The 14,986-nt window shown below is 35.1% G+C and overlaps 1 protein-coding gene across 6 annotated transcripts in view; it reads right to left on the bottom strand.

Moving 5' to 3' along the window:
- Nucleotides 1–14,986, bottom strand: part of LOC136852573 (lon protease homolog 2, peroxisomal-like) — a 186,521-nt gene that overhangs the window by 134,715 nt on the left and 36,820 nt on the right. For all 6 annotated transcript variants that reach the window (XM_067127378.1, XM_067127376.1, XM_067127375.1 and 3 more), the window contains exons 2-3: nt 12,987–13,143; nt 12,179–12,263 (exon numbers count right to left, since the gene is read on the bottom strand). In XM_067127378.1, the coding sequence (XP_066983479.1) occupies nt 12,179–12,263; nt 12,987–13,096 (195 nt within the window). In that variant the 5' untranslated portion in view covers nt 13,097–13,143. The remainder of the gene's footprint in view (nt 1–12,178; nt 12,264–12,986; nt 13,144–14,986) is intronic.

The raw sequence follows: 14,986 nt of genomic DNA, 5'->3' as shown, positions 1-14,986 counted from the left end.
TAAAAGTACACTAACTGAATGTGCTGAAATTACCTTTGCATCATACAAAAATAAAAATATTACATTTTTCATACAGATTTTACACATAAAAGCATGAAATGCATTTTTCATACAGATTTTACACAAAAGCATGAAATGCATTTTTCATACAGATTTTACACAACAGCATGAGATGCATTTTTCATACAGATTTTACAAAAAAGCATGAAATGCATTTTTCATACAGATTTTATACATAAAAGCATGAAAACTTGTAAATTACTTCAAAAAATTAAATATAACCACTTCTGCAGGGTTTCTCAAGAATTTCGTGTGTGTGAAAAAATCGTGTATGCCAGTTAGTTAGGTTCCAGTGAAAAGTTAGGGTGTGTGTGTGAATTCGCGCAACTCAAATCGTGTAAGATCGAAGTATTACTGTATAAGCATTTTTAGATTAAATAACATTAATAAAAATAATAATTCTCTCTCTCTTATTTAGATGAGAGAATTTTTCCGACATAGTACGTGCATATGTTTCGTTTGTATTATAAATAAATTATTTACCTACTAAGTACTAATTTTCAAATATTAATAAGATTAATAAGATTAAATAATAATAATAATAATAGTAATAATATAATATAGTATTTTCCATACATTTGTGTAGTAAATTATCTAACATTTTAAACAAACAAACAGTGATTCCCAACCTTTTTATCGTCCACTTGAGAAAGGAGGGGGGTAAATGTCAATTTATTTGACTGTTTGACATATTGGCCGAACAGGAAGAAGTGTTGTTCTCAGAAGCTCAAGGATTTCAGTCTTTTGACATCATAAGGAGTTACTCTCCTCTCACTCTCGCCAAAGGGTAGAATGTGAGAAATGGATAAATAGATAGATAGATACTTAGTCCAGCCTCTCTCTCTCTCTCAGGAAAAGATGATGTGCGTGTCTGTGTGTGTGTGTGTGTTCATAGTGTTTTAAAAATGTGCATTAAAGGTAATACATCTTTGGAAGACAAACAGCAAACATATAAATTTTTTCTTGTTAGAGATATTAAAGAGGTAATCTCTCTCTCTCTCTCTCTCTCTCTCTCTCTCTCTCTTTTGCCCCAGCCAGCCTTGCTGAATATAAGTCATAGTGGTAACTCACTTTCTCTCTGCTTTGGCTGGAAGGGTTAGAAGTACGTATGTATATATTTTTACGGGTACTAATGGTTAAGATGACTTTGAAATAATAATAAAATTTCAAAGATTAATAGAGTAACAGGATAATAATTTAAGGTATATTTGATGTAGGATGATACTTTAAGTATACATTTTGTATTTGAACTTCCAAGATAGGCAGTTATAAGCATTTTTAGAGGAGGGGTAGCAAGTATTCGCAGATTTTAACTATTTGGGTGGGGGGGAGGGGTCTGAAACACATCCCCCACGAATCCGGGGGGTTTACTGTAAAAGTACTCTGTAGAAAAGGGGTAGCTCTCCTCTAAAATTGCAGTAGTAGAGGCCTGGAGCAACTCCAGACTTAAGATATGCTGGCAGTGGTCAACTAGAGCATTACTCACTTTTGTTGTACTATTCATGTACAGACCATTAACTTTTACAACTGGAGGTAGATTTGGGATAAATTTTCATGCCATTTTCCTTACTGTCTTCCAAAAAACAGCTGGTGGAGTTCTGCAGTTTACTGAAATACAAACAATGTCTAAGAATTGTCTCTATCTGCTTATATTGGCTGATGAAGCTGTGTTCTACATTTCTTGTACATTATTAAACTTTTTTTCTGAAGTGTCTCTACAGCACTGAGCTAAGAACTTGTCTCGTAGCTTTATGTGACATCTGGAGTTCTGATGACTACCAAGGGACTGCATGCTGTTGAAATAAACCTGTGGTTTTTGCAACAGAATTAGTGCCTGCTGCATGAAGAGTTTCACTGAACAAGTCAATCAAATTATCTGTACTCTGGAATTCATCTGCAATGCCTTCAATTTTACTGTCCTCTTTACATTTTTCAGTCAGTCTTCTCAAGGCTCCATCATGGTGGCCGTAACTCCAAACAGTCTGAAACTTTTAAATTCCATGCATGATGCTGGCATTAGACTAGCCTAAGGAGCTTTCAGAATTCCACAATTCTTAAGTATTCTAGTTGGAGAGGTGCCATTGGAGCTATATCGCTGATCCTCTACTGCTCGTAGTTGGTATATACTACAGACTCTACCAAATTCTTCTGCATTACAAGCTGCTAACAAGGAATATTTTGGTTATTATGACAATCACCCTGAAAGTCTTCAACCATATAGTTTTACAGTAAAAAAAAAAGTATAAAACAATTTTAGCCTATGTCAGAAGAAAGTTATTTTCTCTTAATAACAATGCCTTAGAAGCAACCATTAGTTCCATTTTGCTGACATCTAAATGATAAGTGACTTCAGCCAACAAGTAAGTCCATCTAATTTTCAAGGAACATACTGAAGAACAAAGTTATTTTACCTTCACAGATGGCTCTAAACCTATAAATAATGTTGGATTCAGATTTATAATGAGTTTCACTGCAAAGGTAGGCTTCCTCTAGCACTCCCAATTTTTAGTGCAGAATTGCAAGGAATTTTAGCACCTTTAAGATAACAGCCACCAAAACAAATAATTTCACTCTTTCCCAAGATTCAAAGTGTTGTTCGGAATTTTCCCCTTGGTTTTTAGAAATTTTAAAGTATTTCTATGTCGAAATATTTGAAGAATAGAACTTAATTTTGTTAGGTTCTAACACATGGGGGGTTGCTTGGAAAGAATGAAGCAGACCCATTAGCCAAGCAAACAGCAACTGAATCACTTCCAAGAAGATATCAACTTACATGATACTGGGGGTCAACTTACAATGGAAATCACCAGCGATGGGATTCTACGTTACTATTAAGATAGTGGTCTTGTTAACCAGACCACTGAGCTGACTATTAGCTATCATAGGGCTGGCCCAAAGGATTAGGATGAAATACCAGGTCTAGGCCATAGGCTTAGAACTGAGACCAAATAGATCATTTGCATGATGATGAATGAATGAAGATGAAATTTAAAACAAAAAATGTACAAGGTATATGCTTTTACACTTGAACACATGTACACATTAAATACATTTGCTTGTTTCCATACATAAAAAAAATAAAAAAATTAAAAAATTAAATTTCAGAATTAAATAAAATTTTTTTTAATTACTTAAATGCCCTATGGGCTTTTGTATTTGCATTATTTACTTTTTATATTTTGTCCTCATGAACGTTAAAATTAGAATGATTGAAAATGTAGAAGATTCTGACAAAATTTCTCCTATCCATTTACTTCCAGAGGTTGATAATTGCTGTTGGTTATATTTGGACAGTCACACATGTTTGACTGTTATCAACACTTTGCACTCTGGGCATTTGGGAGGAGGGCCCATGTGGACTGTTCATTAAGTGTCCATGTGTCAAACAAGTATGGCCTATTCACAGACGCGTCAGAATTACTTGTCTTTGCCTCTCTCTCTCTCTCTCTCTCTCTGATATGATAAACCCCATTTTCCAACACAGGACTTTGTTTCAATTTATTATTTAAAAGTTCCTCATTCCATATCTTTTGCCATTTATTTACAATGACTGTTTTTATATCTCTTATATAATCAATTGGTATTTTTACATCTGTTCTTGTCTTGTGGACTACTTCTTTAGCTGCTTTATCAGCTTCATTTCCTTCAGTCCCTACAATATTTTTTCCATTATTATACAATTTGTTCAAATTTAATCTGCTGTACGTATTATTTTTTGGGTAGTAACTTTGAACAGCTTCTATAGCGCTTCTGGAGTCACTAAAAATCACAAAATTATTGAATGATATTTGTTTTATAATTTTGATGGCTACTGCAATTGCACACAGCTCTGCTGTGAAGACTGAAGCATTATTAGGTAAAGAAAACTGATATGTTTTGTTCTGGGATATAGCTGCATATTCTACACCATCTTGTGATTTCGACCCATAGCTATATATTGCGTAATGTGAACTTTTTTTGTCTTATATGATCTATGGTTTTTTTGTCTCTGGTGTTCTGGGGTTTGATAAATATTTAAGTGAGTGCAAGTCTTTACTTTATTCAGAGTCCAATGGGGTGGTAACTTCACTGTTGAAGGTAATTGCATATTTATATTTAGTGACTTCAACAATCTATTAGCTCTAATTAGGAAAGGTGGTGAATGATTGTTTATAAATATATCCCTTAAATCAAACAGATTTTTTGTTGGTGAATCACTTGCCTTGATTCTTAATGTACTTTTCATTGTAACGAACTCTCTATGGAGGAACAGTGGCAGTTCGCCACATTCAACTTGTACAGAGGAGACTGATGAGGTTCTAAATCCTCCTGTGCATATTCTTAGTCCTTCACTGTGAATTGGATCTAGTATTTTCAGTACTGCTTCTGACGCTGAACCATATGTTTCAATTCCATAATCAGTGATTGATAACACTGTTGCTTTATACATTATAGTAACAGTATGTCTATCAGCTCCCCAACCGGTGTGTGAGTTTTTTTTAATTAGATTTAAAGCTTTTTGCATTTTGAGTTTATGTAAGTTGTATGGATTTTCCAATTCAGGTGTGCATCAAATATCAATCCTAAAATTTTGCAGTTTGGCTAATTGGTATATTATGGTTTCTCATGTTTAATTCTATATCTTCTACTTTTTTCCAAATTTTATTTTTATAAAACATGACAGCTTGAGTTTTTTCTATGGAAAATCTAAAGGCTACAGATGAGGCTCATTCATCTATTTCTATTACAGTTTTATTAATCATTCATCATTCATTCTGCATGCTTTATGCATGATGCTGTGTAATATATGGCAAAATCATCCATATACAGGTTATTTTTAATCCCGTCCGGTAGCATGTTACTGATGTTATTAATTGCTAATGTACACAGAGTACCACTAAGGATGCTCCCTTGTGGAGCTCCATTTTCAAGAGAAATGTTTTGGAAAAAAACATTATATTCTCACCTGAAAAGTGCAATCAGTCATAAAGTGTTTAATACATATAGGAAGATGGTTGCCTATGTTATTATGTAATGTTTTTAATACTGCATACCTCCATGTAGTGTCGTATGCCTTTTGAATGTCAAAAAAGACAGCTATTGTAATTTGCTTCCTTTCAAATCCTCTATGTATATGGTCTTCCAAATTAGACAAGGCATCTGATGTAGTACGTTGTGAACCAAACTGGGTAGGACTCAATTCTATTTTCACAAATGTGCCAAGCAAGTCGTGTATTTACCATTTTCTCCAACAGCTTGCATATACAACTTGTTAAAGAGATTGGTCTATTATTATTCACATTACTAGGATCTCTTCCAGGTTTGGGTGCAATAATTATTATCACATTTCGCCATTCATCTGGAAATGTTTTGGAGCCATAAATGATTGTAAAATTTTAATGAGTATGATTTTGCCAAAGATGCTAGGTGGCAGATTATTTCACAGCAAATATCATAACCTCCAGGAGCAGATTCATTACTGTTCAAGAGAGCATATTCCAAATCTTCCATACTGAATTTCTTATTATATAATATATATATATCTTCTTTGTCTCAAAATTAAGTATTATAGATTCTGCTTTATTCTTTATTTTTCTTTAAATGCTTGTCCAAATTTTGATCACTGCTTATTTTGGCAAAACTTTCCCAAAGTATATTACTAATTTTGACGGGATCTAAAAATCTTTTGCCATTACTAATATACTGTAGCTTGTCTGGGTCTGGTGTTTGTCCCATTTATTTTTGGAATTTTTCACATACTTTTTAAATGGATGTTTTGCTTGTTATTTCTGATACATATGACCTCCAAGATACTATTTTACCTTTTGACTTTTCTAAATTTGGCCGATATATTATTATACAAAGTTTTAATGCATCTATTTCTAATAAGTAATATAATTGTCTCTTAACATATTTTCTTCTAAGAATGGCTTTGATTTATTTATTGAATCTTCTGTTTAGAGTATCTAACCTTCTTGCTAGTGTGTGTTTTTCTCGTACTAATTCAGATAGATCATCTGACCACCAAGGGACTTTATGTTTTTTATTATGGGGGTTTGAATGAGGAATAGCTTTGTCTGCTACCTTTTTCATGAAAGATACAAAGAATTAATCTGTCTCACTATGATTTTCAAATAATCATATGGTGGTATATTTCTGGTAGGCAAGTTAAAACTGTCCCAATCTGCTTTTTGCATGTTATAATGTGGGGAGTATGGTTTTGGTTTATTTTTATTATGGGAAAATGATCACTTGAGTAAGAGTCTTCACATGTAATCCAATCTAGTTCCTCAACTATATTTGTTGAACAAAGGGTGACACCTATTGAGGAAAATTACATTTATTAAATTAATTTGTATTTTTCATAACTAACAAACCTGAGGTCTTAACATTAGGATAAACTTCTAGCACCACCTGGAATCCAGTAAAATCAATAAAATTGTACATGCAAGGCACTAGTGGCATCTGTCCTTAGTCATGAGACATGTGGGACTACCCACACCCAAGCAGTATTCTGTGACTTCATCAGTTATTCTTTTACCGCCTTTGAGAGAGGGTGTGTTGTTCTCTCTCCTCTCTAAAGCTGGATTGGTTTGCCTGTTTTTGCTTATGTATTTAACTTTATTGTCATTCAAACAACAGAGATTATTAGTGTTCAATAAATTTTCTAATATTTCTCCATCTTTATCCGGGGTAATATTCTTATATAGTAGTCCCATATTGTATTATGCGCACTGAAATCTCCTACAATTAATATGGGATTCTTAAATTCATTTATTATTTTCTGTAATATTTTTAAATCATAATTTTTATTAGCTTGGATGAACAAGTTAATAATATCAAACATTATTTTCTATTTTCACTGTTACTGTTGAAATTTATAATTCAGTGTAATCTACATCTACTTCGTCATATATCATTTTATTATGGACATATATCGCTGTTACTAAATTACCTATATTTGGAACAAATTTTCCTACGTGTTGTATACAGTATGTATAATCATTGGTTCATATTCACTTATAAGTCATTGGACTTCTATTAAGTGCATTCTAGTTGATAATCCATTTATATTCCACTGAATTATATAACGATTGAATGGTGTAATATGAGTGGTCAAATTACTCTAAATTATTTAAGTTGATATTTTCTTAAATTTGTTATAAGTTAATTTGTATTTTCGTAGGTCTTGATTAATTTTTTTTTGTAGTTTGTATCTGACTTTCATTAACTGTTACATTTTTACCACCTTGACTTAATTTTTCCATTTTGATTTTCTTTAAAATATCTACATCACTGAAATGTTTTTCTTTGTAATATTCTAAGTGTTCAATACACATGAAACCTTCTTCAACAGATCTGATGTTTGTTTTTTCCTTATTCCTAAACCTCATGTAATTTCTCATGGTGTTGGTTAGGTTTTTTCTAAGTTATAGTTTTACTTTTGTGGCACATTGCTACAAAGCATTTACTACAACCGCATGTATCTTCGTGCTCATCAGCTTGTTGCTTTTTCTTAATTTTTCTTGTGGCACCTATAATTGGTGATGGGTGAATTTCTTTGTTTTCATTGTAGTTATCTATATTTTGGTTTTCTACCTCACCTGAAGTTTGTGATTCTGCCCCTAGAGGTATTATTGTTACTATGGGAGACAGTGGAATGTTTGATTTAGTGTTCTTTTCTGAACTTTAGCTTTTGGTCAGACTGGGGGGTTATTTATTTTTTTAAGAGCTTGTTTGGTGGAATTAGGTGGGGTCTTACCTAGCTGCCTATCCCAAGTTATGTTATCTGTTTTAGCACATTTGTGTGATTTTAATTCTTCATCTTTCTCTGTGTCATTACTCATATCTATTTCTGGTAAAGAGGTCCACTGTTGTCCACTGTGAGATTTCATACAACAATAATAACGTCATTGTTGTGTGAAATCTCCTTAGAAGAGTTCTTTTGATCATGTATTTCCTTTTGGTGCTATTTCTATATTTCTATTATCATTCATTTCAGTTTGGGTATCATTTGATTTTGAAGCATCTGAATACCTAAATTTCTTAGCTGGGTCATTCAATCCTCTCACTTTTAGTTCTAACTTTGCTTCCCTGATCGACATTCCAGTTCATTCTTGTAGTAATTTAAGTTCAGTGTTGTAAATATAGGACACATATTTTAGATTGGGCATGAATGTTCTAGGCCACAATTTATGCATTTTGGTTGGCCACAGTCCAGCGTGTTTATGTTCCTGTGAACTGCAATAGGTGCATCTGGGAAAATTTCTGCATTTAATGGCTGTGTGGTCATATTTGCAACAGTTTTTGCATTGCATGGGTTTGGGAACATTAAGGTCTTAGTTCCCTATCTAATTCCAATATTTTAATTTTCAAGGGTAAGGTTTGGCCACTGAACTTTATCTTTGCTATTCTGATTGATTTATTTTTGTCTTTCCTGCTTGGGACCTCATATATTTTGCAGTCTTGAACACTGTTGTATCTTTTCTGTAATGAATCTAATAACATTGATTTGTTTTGTATTTCTTCTTCTAGATTTGGCAATATTACTGTGCCTTGTACACTATTCATGGTATCATGCCTTGTAACGCTGATATTTATGTTCTCCATATTTTTAATGTTTTGATAACTTTCCGACTGGATTCTGGTGGTTGTTTCAACCAACCATTCCCTTTTTTTTTAATTTGTCTTATGCTCATCTCTTGTGATGGGCATTGGTTCAACAAATAATTTTTCAATTTTAATAAAGATGTATCTTTGTCAGCTTGTAAATTCAAAAACCTTGACCAGTTTGATTCTCCAAAGAGGGAATCAAAGTGAACCATGGTTGAGTCAGGTTTGTATTTTCTTCTGTTTACTCTTTTAGGCTCTAAAGGGCACATAGCTGAAAAGTTCGTAATATTTTTTTGTTCCTTTTTTTTTGTTGGGGACATGGGCACAGAAACATCTGGCTCAAGGGAGAATGGTTCCAATGTAAAATTGCCAGGACCTTTTTTTACAGGGATATCCTTCTTGCTTGGGTCGTCAACATCCGGAGAATTTTCAATCTCCATGGTGGGTGCAGAAGCTGTCATCTGTGCCAAAACAGTATCACCAGAGGGCCCAGGGGTACTCGACTCTTTATTCCTATTATTCAAAAAGATTTGAATAATAATAATACAAAAAAAAGCCTGAAAACTTTAAAAAGATACCATTAGCCTTTCATGGAGTTTATTCTTCCATTAATGGCACAAGTGAGAGCAGAATCCCAAATGTCCATACCCCTACCCTACCCCACAGGGGATGGCACAACATGATTAGAGTGGCCTAAGTTTAAGCCAAACCCGCTTGCTAGGACCGAGAGTATTACAAGAATACAATCATCCCCACCCTAATCATATTATGGGCAAACCGGACAGAATGCCGAGAGTCCTATCCCCAGAGCCAGACCCCTGGAATCCATGGCTCAGTCCCGCAAAATAGTTCCGCCCATGAAATATCAATCTGATATCTCTCAGGTCCGAACATTATCGGGTAGTTGATGATCCTACCACAGTCCCCACTATTAAGCTTCAGATGTAAACCTAATCCCAGCTATGCCATCTTTTCCTATTTATCATGTCCAATAAATTTTACAAAAAGTGGAAAATTCTACAAAATCAGTCCAAAGAAATATATAATATATATATATATATATATATATGAGACTCTTGGATTCAAACCCAGGAACAAATTCCTGGGGTTTAAGAGCCCCCTCACCACATCAAGGTGGTCCCACATTGAGGGGGCTGGGATTCTACAAAACCATAACAAAGTTACTCCAAGTTGCATTTCTGCAGTGGTGGAAATATGCCCAGAAGATGGCAAGTTGCTTTAAGTAGATACACACAAATACTTGTTGGCTGGTAATCACCAAACATTTTGTGGTGATTGTTAGGTTCTCAGTCTTGGGGATCTCTATAACAACTCACTGAGGTGCTTTAGAATACTGAGAATAAGCATACTGAATATTTTAATTACGACCAATGCATGCGCAATGCACCTAGAGTTATCACATTTAGACAGGTCACCTTTTTTTGGCAACTACGATATGAATTCTCATTCCATGTCAAGAGGCTTTGTTTCTTCAATCTATATTCTGCAAAACAGTCTAGTTAGTTTCTAGTGTCATTTCAACTTCAGCTCAAGTCACCTCTGCAGTGATTTCATCACAGCTTGGTTTTCCATCTTCTAAGCTTCTTTTTTGTAAGTACATTTAAGTCCTCCTCAGCTTATAACTCATCCATAACCCTACATAAATGTTCCACCCAATGCTGTCTTTCTTCTTTTGCTAAAATTGCTAGATATTTCATTAATAATTCTTTGGGGTTTATGATCCTGTGGGCTACCCTGACACAGTGCCACTCCTTGAATACAAGACTTTGTCAACATCACTACCTTGTTTACCCAAGTATTCCCTCACCTCCTCTTATTCTGTTGAACTTCAATGTCTAGGCTTGAGTACTTTACATGTTCTGATATGTATTCTTCATCTACTCCTTGAAATATGGCTATGTGTAACATTTGCTTCTGTCAATCCTTCATCGTATTCCAGGTCTCATCTGATGTCCAAGGGTTCTGTCTTGTTACTCTATACCCAGTACTTTTCTGGCAGACTGATTACATTCTTGATGTCAATATAGTTCTCAGTGATTGTCTGCTCCTCCTCAGATATCGTCTTGGTGTCAATACAGTTCTCAGTGATTGTCTGCTCCTCCTCAGGTCAGTACAGTTCTTAATGATTGTCTGCTCCTCCTCAGACACCATTTCTAAAATTAAAGATTTATTTTGACATTCAACTGCACAAGCCTCTCCAAGTTCACCTTCACAAACCTTTACTGTTTTAAACCAAGATACTCAGTTAACTTTTTGGTTGGGTGGTTTTAATTTCAACTTTAGTCTGGCAAAAACAAGTTGATGACGACAATTGACATCTGCTTCTCTGTAGCTCATAGCAATTCTTTTGGTGTTTCTTTCTCTCTTCATTAATGTCTACGTTATCTATTTAATTTCTACGTTTTCATCCAAGCATTTTTATAAATGTCTTTTGCTGGAAAAGTGGTCCTCCAATCGCCAAATTATTTGCATCACAAAATTATTAAATTTCACCCATTTTCATTTGCAGTCTCTTCTAGACTTTCCTCATCCATTACTCCTCCAAACTTTTCTAGTTCTCTACCAACTTTTGCATTTATATCATCCACAATAATTTTTGTATCTCTTTCTGCATGTATTGTGTTGCACATGTATCCCAAAGACATCAGACTATGAAGCTTCTTAAGACTTTATTGCCTAATGCAAAGAATTAAGCTTATAGTTACATCTGACCATAAGTGGTTTGAAGCTTACAGTTCTTCCTCGGACAATACTCCTTAAAGCCTTAGTTACTACAAGAAATACCCCAACTTTGGCATGGCACACTACTTCATACAAAAATATACTGGCAAAATCCTACTTATATTAAATGATATAGTAATAATATTCCAGTCAAGGCAGATAGTAATAAACAGGTAGCTTTGCTGACTGACTTCAAACCCTCTCCAGTTGGAAATATTTAATCAGTTATGGTACCCCTCATATCTCATTCAACACCAAAAAATTAATAGTATTCAGCAAAGACTTTTACAATCATAACAGTAGTATGTGAACACAGTACTAAACCAGACAAGGCTGCCATTTAGTTGCCTGAAACTGTTGCAGAGAGCTATCTAAATCACAAATGCAACTTAAGAATCTCAGTATCATTAGATCAACTTCTGTTAGTCTTCAAAGATATTTGATTCTGGACTTGCTCTACCTACAGACTAAAAACTATCTTGAAACTGCTTCAGTGATAATGTATAAAAAAAAAAATGAATCACAGTAAAACTACGCAAAATTATAGCATACAGGGCAGTAAGCATGAGACTGGCAAAAAATGGATGGATAGACAACCTAGAAGGTTCCTGAAAGGGAAACACAAAAAGCTGTTAAATCTCCATTATTGACACAATCAAGTGCCATGACTAACCTGTTAACCATTTTGAGTGGTTCTTTAAAATAAAGATTAATACATTTTCCCCAGCATTTTTAATTATGAAGAGGCTAAGACTGTACCATGAAAATTACAAGTATAATATACCTTACTGGTCTCCTTCGTAACGATGCCAATGATAGTGTTCCTTAACCTGTTGCCTGTGGTCAAGCGTGATCTAACCAAGTTGATGCTGCAAATTAATACTGTAATTAATCACTAACTTTGGATTTCAAAGAATGAAAAACTACTGAAAACAAAGTAAATCTGTTATTAAAATAAACAAGTTTTTACACAAACCATAAAAAACCTTTAACTGTAAGGACCAGTTAACTACCAGGGATGCTGATGATATAAATATATATTTTGTTTTTACACAAAAAATATAATTACATTTAAAAATTCTGAATAAAATGAAAAATCTATAAAGATATACTAAATGGTAAAATATTTGACTAAATACATCATGAAAATATATTAATAGTCTGTAAAAAAAATATACAACAGACTAGCTACAGCATCATTAATATAAACAATATGCTAAATTTTGGAATATTAATATACAGTACATACCATTCCAGAAGACCAGCTTCTGTAACCATACTAAAAATCCTCTAAAATTGTGCATTGTATCGTCTATACTTTAGCCAACTTATAATTACCATTCACGACCCTACTGTCCGAGAGAAAATAGCTTCTCAATTCACGGAGACAGGGGCACTCAAGCAGTGAGCATTTAACAGTCACATTTTTGGGAAACATAAGCTTGTGTCAAGAATCATTATCCGTCAGTCCATAACTGTATAATGTATTCCAATTGCTCAACAATCTGTCCTTTTTGGTAGAATACTTTAGCCTGCAAAATTTAAATTCAAGATTCTGAAATAAAGCAAAAGACCTGTGAAGTTCAACTTACTTTTTAACAGTGGATACAGGTATACGGATGGTTGAGCCAGGCAACAAAACACCATCTGAAACAATCACCAACGGTAGCTTCTTAGGTAAAGTAACACTATGTGGAATCATTCTGTCTGCAACTTCCTGAACACAGCTGATGTTCTATGATGTGGGTTCTGAAATTGAAGAAAAAGAGTAAATACCTGTATGTAAGTCAGCACACCTACGGAGTCCCACATTTAAAACAACATTACTAAAAATTGCAGATTCAAGATAATTTGCATTTTTTGTAGGTATGTAATTGCATCACTTGGTAAGTTACTTGTATAAAACTTTTATTTGGATTACCTTTGGCAACAGCTTGTCTCATCATAGTACCTTGGTAACACACCAGTTAACCAGCAGCATCTGAGTGAAGGAGTGGAGGATACATCCTCTCACTCGACTATCCTCATAAATTTCCTTTGGCAACAGAAACAACTGTGAAAATGATATTTTTATAATAAAATAAAGTTTGTTCATACTTACCTGGCAGATATATATATATAGCTGTATTCTCCGAAGGACCGACAGAAATTCAAAAACTTACGGCACACGCAGTGGGGCCAGGTGGTTAGTACCCATTCCTGCCGCTGGGAGGCAGGTATCAGGAACCATTCCCATTTTCTATTCAGATTTTCTAGTGCTACTGTCTCCTGAGGGGAGGAGGGTGGGTACTATGATTATATATATCTGCCAGGTAAGTATGAACAAACTTTATTTTATTATAAAAATATCATTATGTTCATGAAACTTACCTGACAGATATATATATAGCTGAATCCCACCAATGGAGGTGGGAAGAGACAGAATAGGATTTAGGAAACAAACATATGTAGGCGATTGACGCCTTGGTTCCTTACCTGTCAGCATAGCTGACCTCGTGATTACTGTCACCCAAGCCTGCTTCTGCTTTACTAGAGTCTCCAGCGAGGTAGCGACCTATAAAGCTGGTGAGTTCTAGATGATCTGTCAACGGGGGAGAGACCACAATGTGACTAGACCATATGACCTTACTATGAGGGCAAACGACAAAAGAAACAACCACCTGACCAAGCCTAACTACGTCATGAAGTCATAACATAAGCTAAGGACTGGGACGACCACACCCGGTGGTGACCCTGTGGCGGAATTCTAACCCACAAACAAAACAACACTCACCCTGATCTTCGGTTGCTGGAGATGGGTAAATGTCCACGGTCGCCAATCACAGCACACAGAAACCACAAAAACAAAATTTCAAACAAACCCTCCACCAACAACGAACGAAAAAAAAAAGAGACACATGCACCATCAATATCGGTACCGGTATCCAAAACAAAAGCCAGACAAACTCCCCGTTCACTTTCAAGGTTGGACCTCAACTGCCCAAGACTTCCCCAAAACCGAAAAACTCCCGACAGACAGACAGACACAGCGCCCAGTAAAACGAACTCCAACAACCGAACCACTCACAACAACAATTACACTCTCTCTCTCTCTCTCTCTCTCTCTCTCTTCTCTCTCTCTCTCTCTCTCTCTCTCTCTCTCTCTCTCTCTCACAAAATGTTGGGAAATGCTAAATAAAAACAAATTTCTTCATCCCTCTATATTTCTCCCCCCTTTTTAGCATTTCCCAACCAACACCTTTCACACCTCTTTCAAATCGCCTTCACGCAACACCCACGGATGCTCACTAGCAGGTCCTCTAGATCGCGTTCGCGGGCACGCAATCATTCTCTCAGACTCGCTCTCTCTTCCAGCAACATTCAGATTTACATTTTCTCCTCCATTCTCTCTCAGATTCACACTATCTTCTTCACTATTACCACTCTCAATTTCATCCACAATCTCATCTATACCCTCTAACTCGTTCCCAAATACCTCCCCCAATTCTTCAACTAACCCATCCCATTCGCTCATTGACCTTTCCAATTCTTGCAACGATTCATTCATGCTTTCAATCACTCGTCTATCACTGCTACGCTCTTTTACTCTTAC

This window comes from Macrobrachium rosenbergii, chromosome 25 (genome assembly GCF_040412425.1).
Source record: "Macrobrachium rosenbergii isolate ZJJX-2024 chromosome 25, ASM4041242v1, whole genome shotgun sequence".
In the NCBI taxonomy this organism is placed as follows: Eukaryota; Metazoa; Arthropoda; class Malacostraca; order Decapoda; family Palaemonidae; genus Macrobrachium; species Macrobrachium rosenbergii.
Note: the sequence above shows the minus strand (reverse complement) of the source record. Positions and strands in the feature narration are given on the sequence as shown.